The sequence below is a fragment of the Podarcis raffonei genome, chromosome 7, assembly GCF_027172205.1.
Source record: "Podarcis raffonei isolate rPodRaf1 chromosome 7, rPodRaf1.pri, whole genome shotgun sequence".
Lineage (NCBI taxonomy): Eukaryota > Metazoa > Chordata > Lepidosauria > Squamata > Lacertidae > Podarcis > Podarcis raffonei.
The window spans coordinates 27,733,370-27,755,768 of record NC_070608.1 but is presented as its reverse complement, the minus strand read 5'-3'; the positions used below and the strand labels follow the sequence as shown (position 1 = coordinate 27,755,768).

General features: G+C 40.8%; 1 protein-coding gene across 3 annotated transcripts in view; it reads right to left on the bottom strand.

Annotated features, from left to right (window-relative positions):
- Positions 1–22,399, bottom strand: part of MMP16 (matrix metallopeptidase 16) — a 172,614-nt gene that overhangs the window by 86,176 nt on the left and 64,039 nt on the right. Inside the window, exons 2-3 of one of the 3 annotated variants that reach the window (XM_053395711.1) lie at positions 11,048–11,196; positions 3,381–3,395 (exon numbers count right to left, since the gene is read on the bottom strand). The exons of 1 other annotated variant lie outside the window; for it this stretch is intronic. In XM_053395711.1, coding sequence (XP_053251686.1) covers positions 3,381–3,395; positions 11,048–11,196 — 164 coding nt within the window. The remainder of the gene's footprint in view (positions 1–3,380; positions 3,396–11,047; positions 11,197–22,399) is intronic. One more of the 3 variants, XM_053395712.1, reaches the window with a different exon arrangement.

Below are 22,399 nucleotides of genomic sequence, written 5' to 3'. Positions count from 1 at the left end.
TTCCACAGTTTGGATATAATCCAATACAGAATTAGGACATAGAATTGATTTCCCTTGCCTGAAATTAGCTGAAGTTGGTGCAGGATTGTGGCCTTTGTGTTTAGATGTCTCTCTCTTTTTCAAGTCATTTTTTAAAAATCTGAACAAGCTTCGTTTCATTTCATCTCTAGCCCAAAAACACAGAGGGATTGTTTGGTCTCAGGCTCTGACATAATTGAGCTTCTCATTAGTTTCTTTCCACTAAGAGCAAACAGCCTTAATTAGCAAAATACAGTTTCTCAGTGGAACAAGGGCACAACAACTTCCTGGGCAAAATCCCCTGCATTAATTGGGTGCAAACTCTGTGGGAAAGACCAAAAGATAACCACCTCCACCCACATGGCCACATTCTTCACCTTCAGCCTTCACTTGCATCAAAGGATCAGGCAATGATAAAGTAGCTCCCATGCTGCAGAATGCGCATGGCAGTAGCAATTCAGGGTTGATCAAAACTGAAATAGATCAAAAGTGAGCAGGGAGAATAGGTGTTTGACTTCCAAGGAAAAAGCTAATGAATATTAGATAAATATTAGACTTTCTCTGGAAGTCAGCCAAGCGAGTCAGTCTGAGGGTTTTTATTGTTGTTGCCCTTTTGGCATACAGAAAGACTCCTGCATTCAGCTCAATCCAATATAGAAAAACTGGTCTAGGAAACATTAGGATATTGTTAAGCCTCTGTAGGCAGGCACTCCCCACCCCCACCATTTGTAGCACAACATAACGAGGTTAACTGCAATTCCCATCAGCCCTGACCAATGGTCTTGCCAGCTAGGGATGATGGGAGTTGTAGTCCAAAAACAGCTAGAGACCAAAGTTTGGGAAACCCTGGCTTAGATTAGGTGGGGTAATCATATAAGGGTGGTAGAGGTACAACGGATCCTGTTTTAATGCAGAAGAAAGAGAACCACGTGGAAAGGATGTTCTTCCCATTATTTTAAATGTCAAGCAACTATCAATACCCCATATAATCCCTCCACTAGTTGGGGGGTTAACTCAGCATTCACTGAGCCTACACTAGGTAGAGGGAGTCTTATTAGCTTACAAGGCAATCTTACATGCAAATGATTACACTTAAATATGATAGCCATCTAAAGGGCTGTCATGTGGAGAAAGCTTGTTTTCTCCTGCTCAGGAGGCTAGGACCCAATCCAATGGATTCAAGTTACAAGAAAGGAGATTCTGACTAAACATCATGAAGAACTTTCAGACAGTAAGAGATGTTTGACAGTGGAATGGTCTCCCTTAGGTGCTGCTGCTGGACTCTCCCTGCCAATTCTTTAATTCTATGAAATATGCTCTGAAAATAGGAGAGATGCATTCCCCCATTTGATAATTTGTGTAAAATGGCTGCAATACAAAGAATGACAGAACTAGACCCAGTATGGGCTTTGTGGCCCCAAGTAGCCTCCCCCCCCAAAAAAAAGTATGTAGTCTGGCATCCTATACAGGAAGCCACAAAAAGGGTAAGACAGAATAGAGACTGCTTATCACATAAAGCATCTCCTAAGTCCATCCAGGCATATAAAAGTTCTTTGGTGCGGACAAGCCCTTCAGTATACGTGAACAAACCCTCAGGATTGCAGCCTGTCATTTCATGAAACTGTCACTGAGTCTGAATAGGTATCCAAAATACAGAGGGAACTATCTTTTCTCTTGTCCAACAGGCGCTTTGAGCTCAATACTAGCAAGAGAGATAAAGAAAAGTCTTTTGGAGTCCTCACAATGGAAACCATGTATGCTTACTCTGATAAGAAGAGGCTTCCAATTTAAAATGAACGCTACTAAGAAACCATTCATGGGCTAAAGAAAACAGATCCTTTCTTTAACAAACAATAGTTAGCAGATTTACAGTAACAGCGATGCAGGGATTCAGTCAAATTAAATTCAGGAAATATTATTAGCTGTGAATTCTAATTGCTAGTTCCGCAAACAGAAAATCTCATGGAGTGGGTTTAGTAAACATTTACTAAATATTTAAATGAAGGATGGAGCTGCTTCTCTGACACAGCAAACATTTATTTCTTTTCTCTTGTTGTATGGCTAATATCTTACATGCTTAAAGAATGTACCAACATAAAAATGCAGGTGTCTTCTAGTGAGGTTGAAGGGAAACCAACTCCTTTTAGGCAAAAGTCCTTTCTCCACCCCACAAATAGGCTGAAGTAGCTGGGCTGAGAAACAACAATGCCCCACTGATAAATTCAGAATAAAGACATCACAGAGTTGACCCTGTACAGTGCATAGACATACGGTGAGGCTCACCACCAGCTATCAAGACAGAGACTCGTGTTGAATCTGAACAAGACCTGCAACTTCTGAACCAAGGATTTGTGTCTTGGATAAGTAAAAGGGGAACAACTTTAGCAATTGGCTTCTGCTATCCCCCACCACACACATACTTGCATTGTGCAAGAGTCGGCCTTGTGATACTTACTCAGTTGTGTAACTGCTTCTAACTCCAAAGACCCGACATTTGAAAAATGTTGCTTGATAGCTATCTCCACAATGCTGTTCAAGCACAACTGCCAGAACCTTGCAGACCTTTTGCCTCAAAAGGGAGTGAATTGTAGTGAACTAAAATCATCTGGACTGAACCTACCTTTTAAGTCCACCAATGTAAATTCCCACATATATTTTGATACCTAATTCTAGGCAAGTACAGTTAACTCTGAACATGTGTGGAGGACACAGCACTACAAAATGGATTTGCTTTTAAAATGTTAATGACAGGTCATATCAAGTGCAGCCGGGATATTGCGATCGTTAAGAAAAGACAGCTTAGGTGATGCATTGGATCTGTATAAAACAGGGCTGGGGAACCTGTGGCCCTCCTGGTGAATTGCTGGCCTCCGACTCCCATCATCCCTGATCATTGGTCATGCTGACTGGGGCAGAGGGGAACCAGAGTTGAACAACACAAGAAGGTCCACAGGTTCTCCACCCCTGCTATAAAATCTTTAGGAATTTGCTTCCACTTGCATAGAAAGGTCTCTTTTTCAGATAGCTAAAAAAGACCATCACAATATATTATTTTGATCAGCGGCTGTGACTGATAGACTAAGGGGTCTTCTGAAGAGTGCATGTATGTACTAATTTGTATTTAAAATAAGACTATATTATGTGTTTTTTATAGATTGTATGCACTATAATTTGTAATAATAAAAGGGTGTGATTTATCTTTAAAAATAAACATAGACATCCATAATCTTTCAGATGGTTTTAGCCTGAACAAATGTAAGGGCAACATGCGGTTCTCATGCATTGATACTACAGCTATTACACCAATAAGCAGCACTCATACACATTGCAGTAAGCAAATAACAAAAGACAGATGGTCTCACCTTAAGGTGATATCACTACATCAAACGAAAGAGGCAAGGGATAAAGCAAAAACAAGAACTATTATCCTATGTTAGAAATACTCTACATACATTTATTACACATAGAAATAAAATCTGGAACACAGTACAGAATTATTTGAGAAAAAGGTTGTTGTTTTCAAAAAATATTATTTTTGAAGTCATCTGAATCAGAGATCACCCATTGTTTACACTCACTGCAGATGTAATGGAAATACCTCTTTCCATTACGGAGATTTAAGGAGATTGAGATTAGGCCACAGGACTGTAGCTACATCCCCTCTCTAGAGTATATTTATTTATAAAAAGCATTTATACACCACCTTTGGGCCCTAATACAATTTACTACATTAAACTCATTAAATTATTTAAACCAGAAAGCATTAAAACAAGCCAATCAACAGGCAGATGGTAATTAAAATAAGTCCAAATCTGGGTTGAATTAAATGTTTAATGCATTTGCATTTAAATACACAGGATATGTGAGCACCAATTTAAGCCTCATGTGTGAAAATGACCTTGGACAATGTATTTCAGCGTTTCAGGATGGATAAACATTTTGTAACTTATTTTCCCTCTCATCTTAGCTGTGGCTGAGTGCTACAGTCCAGCCAATAACAGTAAACTATGGTTAAGACTAACTAGGGTTTAACTTTAAAAGGTAAAGGTAAAGGACCCCTGACAGTTAAGTTCAGTTGCAAACGACTGTGGGGTTGCAGCGCTCATCTCGCTTTACTGGCCGGGGGAGCCGGCGTTTGTCCGTAGACAGTTTTTCCAGGTCATGTGGTCAGCATGACTAAGCGAAACCAGAACAGTGCACGGAAACGCCGTTTACCTTCCCGCCGGAGCAGTACCGATTTATCTATTTGCACTCTGACATGCTTTTGAACTGCTAGGTTGGTAGGAGCTGGGACCGAACAATGGGAGCTCACCACATTGCGGGGATTCGAACCGCCGACCTTCCGATCAGCAAGCCCTAGGCTCTGTGGTTTAGACCACAGTGCCACCCGTAGGGTTTAACTTAACTGCTGTTAAATCTCCTACCAACTTCTGACTGCATTAAAGGCAAGAAAGGGCTCAATTGCCATGATCCCCTGACCCACGCTCCATCACTGTTTCTTCCCATCTTCATGGCCAAAATGACAGGCACAAGATGTTTCTAGCTGTGACTTTAACTTCCTATATGCACTACAGGGTTGATTCATAAAAAGGGAATCCACTTTTTTCCAGCATACTTGTGAACTAGGTTGTATGTTGCCATGTTCAAGAGTGGGGACGGAGGAAGCTGCTATCTGGACAAGCCCTCTGTGAGCCAAATCAGTGGCAATGTGTGTTGAAAACAATAATGTTTGCTCCCTTAGATATTACAGAGACAGACAAGGGCTGTAAATAATCCAAATGGCCCATTTTCAACCCTAAGCTTCAAAGCCATGGCTGAGAAGAGCTCTCAGGCCTTGTCAAGCATTTGATGGCATTTTTTTGCAGAGAATATTCTTCCCGTCGTAAAGGGCTTTGTGCTCAAGGGAGGGATTTAGCACAGAAGACAGAATCCACAGGTAGGCAATCAATATTCAAGTTTCATTCCATATCCTTTCATCTCACTAGAACTATTTATAATCCACAGAACATTTTAACCCAAATTCAATTACCCTTCAGAGTAAAGAATTATCATGTCCTATAGCCTTTGTATGCATTTGCTTCGCTTTCCGTTGCAGTGGTCAAAAGAATCGTCCAAGTCACTGTAACAAATACTTCACTATCGTTAGCTTTCAACAAGAGGTATGACTCAATTTATGATGTATGTCGAAGCACAGCTATGGCAAAGAAATATACTGCATGCTGATTTCTGTAACCTAGACACATTCTGTCTAGGACTCTCCTTATTTAATGTAAATGAATTTCACAAACCCTATCTTTATCCCAAGAACACATTTACACTTGTTAGTAATGTATACATTTTAGTGAACTGCATACTTCCCACTGTTTGTTGCTGCTATATTTGTGGATTTCTTTCTTGCATATACTTTTGAGCAGTATTTCTCATTTTTTAAAGCATCATTATTATTATTATAATCATCATCCCATGTCAACTCCTCCACTTCGTAAATGAAATCAGGAACTGATAATAATTGCCAACTGAATGCACATAATCACACATGACAAGTTACACATGGGATTTACTCAGTTTCTCACATAAAAACAACTTCCATGACATCCAATGTAGAGTTGCTCCATTCTCTATCAAATGCTGCTCCACACTGAATAGAATTGTAGATGATTTCCAACATCACTTTTCAAAAAGGAAACAAGTCATGGCTGCTTGGGCTGTGAAATAGTTGTGTTTTCTGGTCCATGTTAAATTGTGTGATAACCTTTCCAGAATAAAAAAGTTTTTAAATGTTTGCGATAGACTCACAGGAAATATTTAGGAATACATGAAGGGAATGGTTATGGTAGAACACCTGCTTTGCATGCAGAAGTTCCAGGTTCAATCCCTGGGCGACTTTTCCCATTAATACTGACCTACCTGGCAGTTGTTCCTTGATAGTTTCCATGCTGCCCTACCAATTTTAAAGGTGAAAGGCCATAATCTCCAATGTTCATTATAAACTAGTATCTTTTGATCTTGTGAACTTTGAAGATCACAAAGATAGATAATAATTCTAGATTAGCCTTAATTCTATTTAGGGTTATCTAGATGCAAAACATCTAAAATATATACTTTCAGGCGTATCCAAGACACATTGTGTTTTGCAAGTCCTTTCCCTCCTGCACACTCAGTCAGAACTTAAAACTACATCAGCAGGAAAAAAAATGCTTAGGAGGACTGAAGCATAACAAATGCTACAACAGCCAAATATCACAAACTACTATGTGCTGTTTGCACAAATAGAAGCAGAGCTGTTTAAGGCTGCATGCTAAATCTTCAGTTCAAAGCATTCTTCCTCGTGTGTTATATTGAAATAGAGCAAACAGTCTTCCAAAGAAACAAAGCTAATTCTGATTTTCCAAATGTTCCTCTTTCAAAGGGAAGACTTTATGAAACCATTATAGAAGGAAATCAGAAGAATTAAGCTGAAGAAATAGGAATAAAGAAAATAAGAAAATTTAAAGAGATAGCCTGGCATTTTTCTTGCACAACATAAAGCTTATTAAAATAATATTTTTCTTCCACATATGTTCCTCTGGCTTTTCCAATCTATATCATTTCCCAGTTTAGTAAGACTGGAATTTCCCCTTGATTTTACTATACTTTAATCTGGTTCTGAATAAGAGGGAGACAGACTTCTAGTTATATGAAGTCAGGCAGATACCAGGCAGATTTCAGACAGCAATATCATCCCTAGGCTGAGGGCACCATAAACAGAAACTCCAATTAAGTCTGTAACAATTCAGTTTGTTACAGCAAGCTTTCACTGCACTAAACCTGCCTCTCCTACAGGGGGCATGGAAACTTCATGTCCAGCTTGTCAAGAATCCTAATGGATGCCTTCCAGCAGGCTTTCACAAATACAGTTTTGCAGAAAAATTGGATCCAATGTGATGCTAATACAAGAACTCTGAGAGGTGACATTGTACAAGTATTTTGAGAGCTGACATTGTTGCACAAGTAGTAGCACTCAAGCTTAAATGTCACCACAGGTATAACAATAACAACGCCAGTTGCACTAGGGGTTTCATAGTATCTTTTGCAAGTGCAAGACAAACATTGGATTTGGCTGTTGTGCTACAATACGGCTGATAGACCCTAGTGGAATGGCTGTACAGTATTACAAGTGGGCTGCCACAATTGGATATCACCCATTGTATTTCATCAGAAAAATACCATGAGAAGTTAGGTGATGCTTGATAAATATAGACTTCAGCAGCCCTCTAGCCAAGGCACACTGCTCATATGAGCGTGTTCCTAATTGAGGCACATATTTTAAAAATTAACATTGTCTTGATGAAAATGCATACCAGATGGTTGCAAAATGTTATCACTTCTTTTTTCCAGCTTGCTATGAAAAGTTAGGTTTCCATACGTTCCATCACAATATGAAAACCTGGAAACAACTGAACAATGTGATTTGTATGAAATTATATTGTTTGTGAGCAGAATGGATGCCCTCAGAAGGTGGTGAACTCTCCTTTTTTGGAGGTTTTAAAGCAGAGGTTGGATGACTATATGTCAGGGAACTTTAGCTATGATTCCTGCATTGCAGCAGGTTGGAGTCCCAACTCTACAATGCTATGATTACATAAGTGGGGGCCAAGGATCTCAACCTATATCACTTTATAAAAGTTTGGATGGGCTAATTGCCTTAGTTAATTGCCATCCTTTCTCCAGGGCCCTTGCTTCTTCTATCCTGGTCTAAATTAAAAGCTAGCAGGTGATATTACAAAAGTAGCTTTGAAGCAATTCCAATAATACAGGTTGTGGGTCTGTCCATTAAAAGGTTTCAGAAGAAACTCCTCTCTATCACCAAGCCTTTGGATTATGGTGAAAATAAAGCTAAAACCTATAAGACTAAGGGATAAATCTAATGCACATCTATTCCCAAGAGTTTATTAGTAGATTTAGTTTTCCTTTAAGCTCTTTTAATTGGCTTGCAGCTCAGCTCAGGAAGTATTTAAGATGATCATCGCAAGTTGCACTCAGCCTGATCAAGAAGATTCTGCTTTTAACTAGAAGATTGCCTCTCAAAAAACTTATATTGGCTATCCTAATTGAAAACAACTTGATTTTTTAAGGGGATTTTAGGTGCAAAACTAAGCACTTGGAAAAGCAAACATCTGAGAACTACTGAATACTCAAAGATACGATGAAAGGTAGTAGAGCAAAATTAGTCAACCTGCTGTAGTCATCTAATGCTATCATCACCAAATGATAGATAGATAGATAGATGATAGATAGATAGATAGATAGATGATATAGATAGATAGATATCACATTTATCGCTGTAAGCAGGGATTCACAGTTTTGATTGCCCTGGTTATCATGGCAAGTGAGATGAAAGGAACTGCAGGCTTCCTCTCCATTCAGAAGTTCTATGCACCTACTGGGAAAAATGCTGTCCCAGTAGTAGGTGGCATGATCTCCCATTGTTGCTGCTGCTTACCAGGGGGCAGAGGGGGAAACTTGAGGTTGGTGTGGCACCACTCTACCACCTAGTTTTGCCCACCAGTTAAACTTGGCTTGTTATGTTTGGGGGGAGATAACAACCTAGCTCACTTGCCTTCAAAGGTTCTAAAGCAGAGCTAAAATAGCTCCATGTCCTGTTCCAATAGCCATGCAAAAGGACTGGAGAAGTACGTTCACACCCGTTTCCTGCTAGCAGGATGAATTCTCCTTTGTAATTCTTTTTGGTGGTTTTAGCTGATGGAATTTTCTTCTCCGCCTCCAACTCACTTAGCAGTTCAGAAAACACACTACTGAAACTGCTGATGCCAATCTCGGATTGGAAAAATCATTTCATTCCACTCACTCATGCATTATTGCACTGAAAAGCAATAAAGAGCAGGCCTCATGGGTGCCCTAAGGGAAGGTGAATGGGTCAGAAATACTTGAACTTTAGGAATTTAGAGAATCCAGCAACAGGCATCATCTTAGCCGTAGACTGAGAAACTACAGGATGCCTTCTAAGAGCTCTAGATTTCAGTAACATATTTCAGATTTAATAGACAGGGGAGAGATTAGAGACAGGGTTCTCTGTTAAGCTAACATGAATGAGCCTTTTGACAGGAGAACAGATCTTCAACTGCTTGAAACTTTTAAATGCCACATTAGTGGCAGTTTGGGAGAAGTTGTACATTTCACCAAAGGAAAATCACCTATTGCAAACTGACAGTAAGGAAAGTTATAAATGGAAAAGGAAAAGATAAAAGAAGTACGTTTTCTCAGTGGTAGTTGCTGCTACCAGACTCCTGGAAGCAGGGATACTGAATGCAGCAAAACAGTTTATATGGAAACTTCATTCTGGATTTGAGAAACTAGGATCACTATCTAGTTTACAGATTGACCACAAGAAATTCGGTGCTACACTATTAAGTGGTCTTATGGCCATGTTGATTTCTTAAAGTTCCCTACACAGATGCACAAATCACCATACTGGCTTGGATTCAATTGTTGAGCATCCTTATTTTAAAACATTTTGAAATCTAGGCTGAAAATTAATGCAGAAGGTCACGTCCAGGGATGTTGGCATACAAAAATGCAAAGCTAAAAGGAACTAAAGGTTTTCCTTACAATTTAATAGTCAGGTGAAAGTACTTAGCATTATAGCTAACAAAGTCATTGTGCAAGTGGAACGGCTTCTGCTCACTCAACAGATTTCTGCTCCCTCATCTCCCCCTGTGCAGCCCTCACATCTGGGGTTCCACCAACTCTCTGGAGCAGTTTTGGGGATGTCTGGCAGTGTTTAGGGGGGAGGAGAGAGAAGGGAAGATCCATAATGTAGGCAGAAGTTGTTCCCCTCACATCATGACTTGATCAGATTCAACTCTTAATCTGATGTCAGTAGAAACAAGGTGATGTGTAATAACTTTTAAAAATAAAAATTAAGATACTGCTCACAAAAAACAAAGGGGGTTTTGCCATTGACACCAATTGGCTGCAGATTCCAACCTTACATATTTTTGGGAATGTCCCACTGGATTCAAACAAAATCACTTCTGGGTGTTTGTATACAGGACTGCAGTCTTAGCCTAAAATCCTGTGTCTACCCAATTATTAGCATTTTTAAAATATAGTGCCATTGATGTACAGAGGTCTGTGCAAAGAACATATAAACTAAATCCTGAAAATTTGGAAGGCAACATACGACTGGGGAAGAAACAAGTGAAAATAAGCAATCTGGGGGACAGGGATGGAGGACAGAATGGGAGAGACAATTGTAGCAGCTTGCCTTTCATTTAAGAATATAACATAAAAAAGAACCTTGCTAGATACGGGCAAAGGCCCATATAGTCTTAACATCCTGTTTCACAGTGGTGAACTACATGCATTTGGGAAGTTCAGTAGCACTTGTGATTCCCAGCAAATGGTATTCATTCACTTTGTCCTTCCTATGACATTTTGGCCTGTGCAAGGTTTCCAGTTTACATAAGTACCAGATAAATGATGACACATGACTACATACATTTCCTCACAATGTTTCTCTAAACATATGCTTTTTTTGCTTCACGCCTATACTGTAAATATGCTTTCAGTGATGGCTGTTTCCCAAACTATCGTTCTAAGAAACTTTCCAGTGTCAAAGCAAGGGGTGACAGCATGTGTGACAGAGAAGCCTATTTTCTATCTACTTTTGAAAGTTATGCCACATATGAAAGCCAATTTCTTCCTCCTAATGTTTCCCACACTAACCTATCAAATGCTTTGTCACCACCATAAAAAATTGTGAAGTGAAAGTATTTCTGTTGAATGTTTATATAAATATTGATTTCCCATGTCTGTTTTTCATCTTCCTTTTCTCTCTTTTTGTGAAATGGACTCTTACTGAAACTTCAATTATATCCTATAGAGTTCCTACATTTTTTCACCAAACATATGTTATATTCAGAGTTACCATTTAGATTTGCAGAGATATCTTAGCTGGTCAAAAACAAAAAAAATTGCACTTCGAGGAGTTTAAAGAAGCAAGAGCAGTCCAGTAACAATTACTTACTCGATTGTGTTCCTGTCCACTTTTCCTGTCATGTTAATGCCATAGAACTGCTGCATAGCAGCTATAGCAGATTTCATTGTCTCTGCAGTGCGCAACACTGACATTCTGGGGTCAGTTGGTGGAAGATAGCCGTACTTTTGTAGCCACACCTATAATGACAAGCATAGTTTGTATTAGGGAAGATTTGCAATCTACTATCCCCTAGGTGCCATCTAGTTAAGCTTTTCTTTCAAACGTTAAAAGATGCAATTCAAACATAGGAAGAACAAATCAAAATGCATTTTCTTAATATTCACTAAGAATGAAATACAGTGCTTATGATCCAATTATTGCAGTGGAATGTGCACACTCTGATATCTCCAGACTGTATCCATAGGCAAGAAAGGTTGTAAGAATAATTATTATATATATCTTATGGATCAGAATAAGGGGCAGCATGGAAGGACCATTTGGTAGACAGGGATGACCTATTTTTATAGAATTGGGTTGTTATTGTTGTTTTAAATGTTGTTTTACAACCCAAGCAGACAGTCCTCACATTACTACCCAGCATCTTCCGGCAATCAGCACCCTCAAGTCCACTGTCAATTATGTCTGCTGAGGTCTCAGGTCAAGGACAACAGCAGTCCCATTTTTTCCTTATTATTATCATCATTATTTTTATACTGTCCTTCATCCGAGGATCACAGTGCTGTTTACAATATAAAAACACAAAAATACATACCATAGTGACAAACAAAAACAATACCCCCAATACACAGTTTAAAAGTCCATAGATTGTTTAATTAGCCAAAGATCAGGGAGAAGAAGAATGTATTTGCTTGGTGCCTATGTAACAAAGGTACCAGGCAGGCCTGCATGGGGAGAGCATTGTATTGAAGCAATGTGGATGCTGCTGACACACACCAAAACATGGGGGCTACACTTGCTTCTTTTAGCCACAATGTTAAAAGCACAGGAAATCTAAGGCCACATTCGTACATTACTATACTTCTCAGAGTCATCAACAATCTATCAAGGGAAGCTCTGTGAGATGAACAGGAATCACCTAACAATTATTGGAACCCTTAGCAAACTACAACTCCCATAATTCTTTTGGGAGGAAACCACAACCGTACTGCTTTAAACGCATGGTGTGGATGTAGCCTGAGAATGCAGTTGGGGGAAGGGGCAACAGTAGCCCCTCAATCCTGGCCCTTTAAACAGAGTCCTAGAACTCACCCTTCACTGTGAAATGAAGCGCTCACAGATTAACATTTTTATTTTGTATTTCATTCAAGACTTTATAGAGATCTTTTAAGCAATACACACACAAACCCTCTCTCTTCCATGTGCTGAACTATAACCAACAAATAGTTGATAAGCATCTGACCTAATTAGCAGTGATGTGGTCTGATTTTCCACATTCAGCTAAGCCACGTTTATCTCTTACACATCCTGGTTTAATTTCCTTTCAAGAAGAAACTCTCACCTTCAGGCCACATCCTTCTTGGATGAAGGCCCTCCTCTAATGTTGTTCTGTTCCATTTGGAACTGTTTCATGTGTTTGTAATGATTTTACCCGTTTTTATAACTGTATTTTATTGTCATAGCCCACCCTAGCATGTTGTAGCAAAGGTAGATTGATCTTATAAATAAATAAAAGACTGTGTCTAGCTTATGTATTTAAAGGTTTGCAACTTACATATTTAAAGGTTTGCAGCTTCCTATCTTGTACCTTGTGAGGAAGTCGTCAAATCACAGTGTGCTGATACTGGGCTAATCACTGTAACTTTCACAATTAGAGTGACAAATCCCCCTCATACTTCACTTGCAATGTCAACTTACACACCATCACTAGATGGAATAAAGGACTGTAAGCTTCACATAAAAGTGAAATGTACACCAGCTATAGAAAGGCAATCCTTAAATATCCACTGTTCATACTAACCATTTATTTTGAAATAACCTATCAGTTCTTGAGGTCTCTAATCCCAAGTCTAGAAGAACATTACCAGCAAAGCATCCCTCTAATGCTAGTGTAATGTCATGAATGGTGTTTGGGCATATCTATGGGTGCTCCTGATCTTGATGTCAGCATCGCCCTTGAGCCAGTACCACCAACTGGACTCATGCACTTCAGCCCCGACTGGGCTAGGCGAGCTGGGTAGCACTTCCAGAGACCACCTTCTGCACAGGAACAGGTCAAAGTGCTGTGGACTCACAGCTTAGAGTTGTGAGCACCGGATTCACTTCCACAAGAAGGCAGCCATTGCACAGCAGAGTACAGCAGAGTATAGCAGAGCATAAACGACTCGGAGAGCGGCTCTGTAGAATAACTACTTTTATTCTATCTACAACTATCATACAACTATATACAGAGCTAAATGAGGTCTAAGCATAAAGAATGCTAAACTGCACTGAGTGTCTGCAGCTGCTCTTAGCAGCAACCTTATCTCTACACACGATCTCTAACACTCAGTCTCTCTCTCTCCGACACACTGACTGACTGACTCTTTGATGTGGTACTGGAGCAGAATAAGTAGAGAGCAGAACACTGCCCCTCCTCTCTGGAGAATCAGCAGAGATCATCAGGAGATTCTTGGATATGGGAGGGGTGAAATCTCCTCACTTAAGCCTGATGTGCTGCCACAGGAAAGCTTTAAGACTTCTCCAGCCACTGACCACATTAATAGTAAGCCACCCTTCAGAGGGACACATGTCACTGGTGGACATGGCTGAAGTACTGCATGCATACACTCACCACAAATACAGACTACACAAGCAACCACACACAAATCCACACATGACAAATGCAAGTACAGAGCACACGCACAGCACTGGGAGATAAAGCTGGTGAGACATTTCCCATGGCTTGCCAGTCCAGATCTGGGACACAGGTTCATGGCAGATATGGCTACCTGTGGCTACTGGCCATGATGGCTATGCCTCCACAGCTGGAGGCAATCATCTGTTTTAGTATTTCAGCTTTCAGGTGTTTATTTATTTTATGATCAAGCAGTGTATAATTTTTTAAATAAATAAATAACATAAAAAAGAATGGAGAGTGCTCTTGTGCTTGGGTCCTGCTTGTGAGTTTGTCACTGTGAGAATAGGATGCTGGACTAGATTGACTTTAAAAGCCCTTTCCTAAGACTGCTGCAGCTTTAACAAGGAGCAATAGCCTGAACATGAAATTACTAATGCAGTCATTCAAGAGACAAGCTTTTTGCCCAATCTGTTTTACACCCTACATAGACATGTTGACGGAACCTTTGTTAAGGAAGTATTATTTATGAACAGGACTTATATGCCTCCTGACAACAAAAATACTCTGGGTGGGTTCCCATAAGGAAATCACCTTGAAAGGAATTAAAACCCTTTTCCTCAACAGGATTTCTTTTGAATAGAATATTATTATTACCTTTATTATATATATATATATATATATATATATATATATATATATATATCCAATAACATTCTGTTGAACAGAAAACCTGGGGTTTCTGAGTATGGTGGTAGGCCACTATATACAATAGGCACAAGACTCTGTTTGAATTTTCTTCTGCAATATATTTGAGACGAGGGGAAAAAAATTGGAATAGTTAACATCCAACAGTATGGAATTATCTGTGTAATTTTCCTATAGGTCTCTCCATTATTTGCAGATGGAGAAGAAACACAGGAATTAATTTCAGCAAATTGCTTCCATAAACGCTGGTACAAAATTAAGTTAGAATTGCTTGGCTCTTCAGCAAGCCTATTAAATCATATTGAGCAATTTAGGAAACATGCACATATTAAGTACACATCAGCCCAAACAGCTTTGTTATTAGAAGGGTCTCAACACATCTGCATAATACAAAATGCACTAACAGATGGTGGTGGGTTAATTTGGCAAGGCCCATAGAGGGATAGTCTACTGAAATCAAATCAGGGGGTCGAAAGGTTGAGCTGCAAAGTTCCTTTTGGGGAAATGATTATTTAAACTGAATCTGACATTTGGTTTTCCAGTTCGGTTTTCATAAAATAAGTTTACAGTTTCCAGTGCTTCAAGCCTGCATCAGCAGATTTGAGGTGCTGCCCATCAAATATCTGCAAAACAGAGGAAGAAAAATTGTGCTCCACTGCCTGCAAAAGCAGCACTCTTTATAAGTTACCTTTTAGTCTATTCAGTTTGCTTTCTTAGAGGTGACTAACAATGTGATTCTATGCATCTTGGCTTGGAATTTAGCTCCACAGAGTTCAGTGCTGCTTTTAGCCCTCCCCAATAAGTGTGTGCAGCGCTGGAGCCTCGGAAAGGATACCTTTGGAATCACAAGTGAATATTCTTTGAGAGGCTCAGATGAGCCAAAAAAGCCCGAGGTTCCACTCGAAAAAAATCATTTCAAAAATGTCAAGAACTAATTTGAAAATAAAAATAGCATGTTATATAACCATATGCACAGAAACAATTTTGGGAATTTTGCAGCGTGGAGAGAAAAAGTCGTGCACGTTGCTTTCGCTGGTGCCAATGGCCCAGTGCCCACTGGCTTCAATGGAAAGAGAAACGAGTACCAAAGTAAATGAATGAAACAGAGGTAGCCTTTATGCCATGGAAGATTATTGCCTCTCCCTTCCCTTTCACACCTTTTCGAAAACTAATCATATCACCACTCCCACTAACACATAGGCCCACTATGTTAAAGCTAAATCCTGATCCATCCATTTTGGTAAACAGAGCCAATGAAAGGTTTTATTCATTCATTTGGCTTTATTATTTTTTTTAAAGCAAACTCTTTTCAAAAATTTGCAGAAACATTAGCAGTCCTGAATATGTAGTTATGCCCAACTTGCTGTATGAAGCAACAAGATCCACACATTTTTATCAAAAGGAAGGGACCCTCAATCTACATCTTGCTGTATGCAGAGCAGGAGATTATAGAGATCACATTTGTGCAGAAAGAATTAAGGAGATAGTGCAACTCTCCTATGAGGAAGGTTCACAAAATTTGAGGCTTCTTAGCTTCAAACAAAATGGGGAGTGAAGTGAGGACATGATAGAGGCTTACAATATTACGCAAGGTGTAGCTAAAGTAGACAGGAAAGAGTTTTGCTCCTATATAAAAAAGGTAAAGGACCCCTGAATGATTAAGTCCAGTCAAAGGTGACCATGGGGTGCAGTGCTTATCTTGCTTTCAGGCCGAGGGAGCCAGCATTTGTCCACAGACAGCTTTCTGGGTCATGTGGCCAGCATGTGCTTCTGGCACAATGGAACATTGTGACGGAAACCAGAGCGCATGGAAATGCCATTTACCTTCCCACCGCAGCGGTACCTATTTATCTTCTTGCACTGGCATGCTTTTGAACTGCTAGGCTGGCAGGAGCTGGGACAGAGCAACAGGAGCTTACCCCATTGCGGTAATTCGAACCGCCGACCTTCCGATCGACAAGCCCAAGAGGCTCAGTGGTTTAGACCACAGCACCACCCGCATCCCTAACTCATCTCCTAACTCAGAACCATCAAAGGAAGTCAAATGTCAGAAGATTCAGGAAAAGAAGTACTTCTTCACACACCCAAGGCTTCACACATAGCCATACTTAAAACTGTGGAATTTGATAATGAAAAATATAATGAAAGCCATCAACTTCAGCCACTCTGAAGGGGTATTAAATACTTCCATGCAGGTAAAAGTTATCAATGGCTACTAGTCTTGATGGCTATTTATTATCTCCAGGATCAGAGGTAGCATGACTCTGAATACCAGGTTGCTGGAGAACAACAGCAAGAGAGTGCTGCTGCAGTCATGCCACAGTGGGAATATAATGCTCAGGTTGTTGGGCTTAGGTGCTTTTCAGCAGTCTGTTCTCATGTCTTTACATAGCCATTTTTAATTTGGTGCCCTGCTTTACGAACAGGTCAGACCACATGATTATAACATGAGAGTTCTATGTTCTGTTCCTCCCTTCTCAGTTCATTGATGTACCTTCCTGCATGACTGCTGTGGTCAGGACTTGGCTGGGAGTCTAGCAGAAAACAGTTGGTTCCTTTATAGCTGCAATTCTATACACCCACAACCTTGTGTTCTCTCCAGATGTTTTGGACTACAACTCCTATCAGGATAAGCCAGCATGGCCAGTGATCAGTGGAAGTCCATTCTAAAGCAATATATTGGGAAAGATCGCTATTAACTGGGAGCAAGTCCCATTGGACTCAACAGAATTTACATATGAAAAGACCTGCATAGGAATGCATTGTGAAATTATATCCAAATATGTGCATGAGACCAAAGACCTACTCAGAGTCTTTCATAGCTAGCTTTTGTTTTTTACTTAAACAAAACCTGTAATTATGCTAGAGTACACTTTAATGTAGGAAACTAGAATGCAAATATACATGTAATAATGAAATAAAATAGCTTTTTGTTGTTGTTTTATCTCATTAATAATTACAAAATATCCAAAAGTGCTTATGGTTTGCTCTCACATGTCACACATACTAATGAGGCAAGACTGTACAGAAAAGCCAAGATCTGAACTCAGCTTTTACAATGATGAGCCCAACCTAAGTCCAGTGCATTATACTGCATCTTTCAGTTATATCAGTTTTGATGAGCTGGAATGGTGCAATGGCTGAGAACTATGAGGGACCTGACTCTGATGTCTGCTCTTGTAATCCTGAGATATTGCTCCTTAACTACATCTAATAAAATATGTAATCTAATAAACCCATGTTCAAAATAGGGTTGATGATTAAATATAATAGTCCTTGTATTCTTGGAGCAATGCTATTAGCATACTATCTATATGAAAGTCATTTTTAAATATTCCAAAATGGCCTCTTAGTCAATACTTATTTTGATTCTCAGTGGTTGCACTTCATCTATGGAACACTCTCTCCTCTGAGATGGAGAGCCAGCTCTTATGGGTTTTCAGTGTCAGCTGAAGACTCACTTTTTCGCTCAGGCTTTTGCTGGTTATTAGTGTCTGACTTTAGTTGTTGCTATATTTCTCTTAGTTATTACTTAATGTTTCATTTTCTCTTGCCTTATTAGTTTTATCACACTGTTGTTTGTGTTTATAGTTCATAGTACCCTGCTCTGGAACTACTTCTGTGATGAAGGGTGGGCTAAAAATATATTTCACTATATTTACTTCTTCACACAATGCACAGATTCATAACTGGTTAGGTCCAGGTTGTGGTAAAAACATCTTTGTGTGAAGGGGGCGATACCTCCCACCCGTACAAGATGATGCTGAGACCACTTCTTATGGAGCCCATCCTGGGTTCAGAATATGTGACTGCTACTACCCACTTACAAATGTCCCTGTTTTAAGAAAAATGTTTGAGAGGCTAATGACAATCTAGCTCCCCATTGTCTGGGAAGAAATTGATTATCTGGACCAATTCCAGTCTGGGTTCAGGCCTGGTTTTGTGACCAAATCTGCCTTGGTTGCTCTGACAGATGACCTTCATCAGGAAAGGGAGAAGGACAGGGAGACTGGAACCCTGTTGATTCCCCTTGATATCTCTGTGGATTTCTATACCAACAACCATGGTATTTTGCTAGATCGACTCTGTGAGTTGGAAGTGGGAGGCTCCATATTATGGTGATTTGGCTCCTACTTCTAGTGTAGTTTCCAGAAGGTAGCATTGGACAACCAGGCCTCAGCTAGGTAACAATAGTGGGAGAGGACTTTTGTGCTCATGTCCTGTTTGTGGGTTTCCATAGGCATGGGAGTGACTTTTGCTGATTCCTCATTCCTCTGCAGCTCCCTGATGTACTCCAAAGGTTGGGGGCACCCTTCAGAACAGTGTGGGAGGTGGTCAGGGATACAACCCCATGTAATCCTGAATCATAGGGAGCTAGCATTACCTTTTGTAGTTGAATAGGTTTATTCTGCTTTAACATATTTGGCAGGGAGCCGCACCTGAAGGGTTTACTGCCAGCATCCAGCTATATTGACCCAATGAGATGAAAATGCAGATTGACAGGGCCAGATTGGTATCAAGAAAATACCTCTTTGCATAACAAACCCAGTAGGATGGATGACTGAACACCTCTTGTATCAACTTGAAAGCTCCCTTGTGATGCATTGTTATGTGATCACCAATCTCAGATAATCTTTCTTAGTTTCGTTTATATGCCACCTTTCTGCCCAAAAGACCTCCCAGGGTGGTTCATAAAAGTTTAAAATACAAATGGTAAATTTGAACAACACCGCAAATTAAGCTCAAATGGCAAAGAATCAAACAACACAACAAATTAAGCTCAAATGACAAAGTTTAAATAACGTCCATCGCCCACTCCCCCCAAAAAGTCAGAAACGCACATCAAGATTAAAAACAATGACTTGGATTCAAAGATGAGTTAATTTGGGGTAGTTTATGGAAGGAAATTTTTCCTCCCCTTTCTCTGACCCTTGAAAAGCCTCTCTGGAGTGGACCCTCCTGAACAATGTGGGATGGGCCACAGGGGGCAAGGAGGGGAGGGGAAATTGTTCTGTGAACCTCCTTAAGTTAAGCACCACAATTTCCCTGGGTCTTGTGCCACGGGCGGGGGTGGGGTGGGAGAGAGATTCCAGCCAAGTCAATGTATTCCTCTGCTTGCTCACCCTTCTCCTTAAACTCTTGCTGACACTGGGTGAAAGTGTTTTTCTACAAGGCTGCCTTTCATCATTCTGCCTAAAATTCCCATTGCATCTTCTTAAGAACATCTCAGGGTAGCATAGAACTTCACACTTTTGACGTGTGGTGGTATAATAACAGAAACCACAAAGGTTTGCCATGAAGATTAAAAAGTACTTCTTTGGAAATAAGTTTAAACACAAGGATAAGTAACATACCCAATGGAGAGACAAGTACAGTCAAATAAACTTAAGAGTTAAACGCCACACACTTTCCTTCCAGCTAAATAGTCCCTATCAATTTAGGAGTCACTAACAATTCTGATGTTAGGATGACACTCTTGATGCCCTTCAGAATGGCATTCATCCCTTTGACCTCTGAGAGCATGCCTTGATCTGCCTACCAAAGCAAATCACTGGGCAGATATAGCTTGGGCCTACATGACTCCTATTGCTCAAGTTCAAGGATATTAGAGGGTCTTAATTCCCCTCTACAGAAAGAACCTATGTGCCACCCTCTCCATCTTCAGTGAATTCTACTACCTTCCAATCTGATCCCTGGAAAAGTTAGACTTAACAAGTTAAGCCTAAATGCAATGTTCCTACTACAGACCTTCATAAGTGAATGGTACCTCTGGGGCTGGTCAGGGGGTGCTGGTTACCAGGAGCTGAGGAGGCCTTGGCATAGCTGTCAAGTGTCCCTTATTTGAAGGGACAGTCCCTTATTCCAGCGCCATGTCCCGCTGCTGTCCCTTATTGATAGATGTCCCTTAAATGTCCCTTAAATGATGTCCCTTAAATTTCAAAGGAAGCAGCTCCTCTCCCTGCCGGCCAGGGAGGAGGGAGGCTCCAACTGTGTTGCTTGGCTGTGTTGCTCACCCAATAAGAAGTCTAAGAACGACTGGGGGGTGGAGCTTGCATGCCTTGTGTGTGGCTAGTTAATGCAAGCTGAGGGGGTTTTTGAATGCTGGACGCCATTTTGTTGTACGTGCTGCTGCAAACTTTGCAGTGCAAAGCCAGGCCGGGGAGCCATCTTAAGTTGAGGCTGCATAGGCCTTGTGGTGCATGTGATTCAGATTCTATTTAGTTGAACCTCTGGTTACGAAGTTGGTTGGACAGTGTTCTCGAAGCTACCAGCATGAGTTTGACCAGACTGCAGGAGGACAGGAAGACTGGAGTGCCTGGAACAGGTGAGGCTGCAGGTCCCTTATTTTGGCTGCTGGTCCCTTATTTTCAAATCTGTAAGCTGACAGCTATGGGCCTTGGAGTAAGCAAGCAAGCAGCGGCAAAGACCAGGGGTGGCAACAGCGGCTGCCCAGAGGGCTCCCAAGGAGAGGGGAGAGGAGAGGAGGCTGAGGGAACACTCCACAAGGGAGGGAGGTTGGGAAAGGGGTGAGAGACTGCCAGCTCTGCAGGCAAGGGTTGGCATAACTGGGCTCTTGAGGCCCACAGGAATGCTGCAGAAAGAATATAGTTGGTCAAGGGAGCTGTGGACTCAAAAAGGTTGAAAATCTATGCCCTACACAAATCCAGAGTGGAGTCCCTAAGACAATTGGATGCTGCTTTGTATGCTTCCTTCTGACAACTCCTACAGCCAAGCTGGTGGCAAACGTATTGCTTGGCTTTCCTTTGGACCATATGATCGAGGCCAAGAAGAGAGTCTTGTCATCTTGGCAGCCCAGGACTTCCATACACACTGTCCAGGCTTCTGCCCCAGCACTTCAGTGCTGATAATGCAGCCGTTTGATTTCATCCTCGAGACAGACGGATGCCAACAAGTTCCTTTTAGTTCTTAACATTTCCATCCTTAAAAACAAAGACACACACCCCTACAGCTGAACTTCCAATAGGTGTTTGCACTGAGCTGTCCAAAATGATGACCAAGCTGCTTCCCTGAGTGGTTACAGTTAATTCAGAAGCCAACTATGATGGACAAGTTGAAATTATTCCCTCTGGCGTGCATTACCTTGTCAACATTAAATTTGGCCTGCCACTAATAATCAAGCGCTACCCATCCGCTTCCTCCAAAGCTCTGTTGATACTTCATGATCATGATGAGTGAATATACCTCACAGACAAACAAAAATCCTTATGTTATGGCAAGCCTCTAAATCTAAGGTGACAGGTAGACTTTGCATTGTTTCTAGCAATATGAGAGCTAACTGAATAGGTGGGATTGGCTGCACATGGAGCCCATCTTTTTACTGGGCGCATCCAGCCTTTCAGTTGGAACCACACTGACAGCTAATGCCTGCCAGCAGTGAGGGCTCACAAAGTCTTATCTGCCCTGCAGGCAACTGCCAAAAGAGCAGCATCTAAGGGCACTGGACCTTGGGGGAATATAAAAGATATTCCTACTCATTTTCATTTGGCGAGGTATGTGCCTGGGAAGGGATGTGATGCTTCAATTCCAGCCTTCCTCATGGTCCTTAATGTCACAAGTGACCCGGTGATCTGAGTGGAAGTTTTACAATCAAATTTGCGTCTGGTGAAATATTCACTGGATGCTCTTAGAATTAACATGGCAAAAGGAAGGGAGAGGGGCACACATCATGGAGTTGATGAGAGAATAACCCTTTTGTAATACACTGCAAGCAAAAATTGGATTCCCTGCTTCAGAGGTAGCATGTGCAATGCCTTTGGCTGTCTTGGACTACAATTTCTATAACCATTGGCTATGGTTACTGAGCCTGATGGAAGTTGCAGTCCATATTATCTGGACAGAGCCAGGGTTGGGGAAGACTGCTCTAGCCTTAGTGAAAA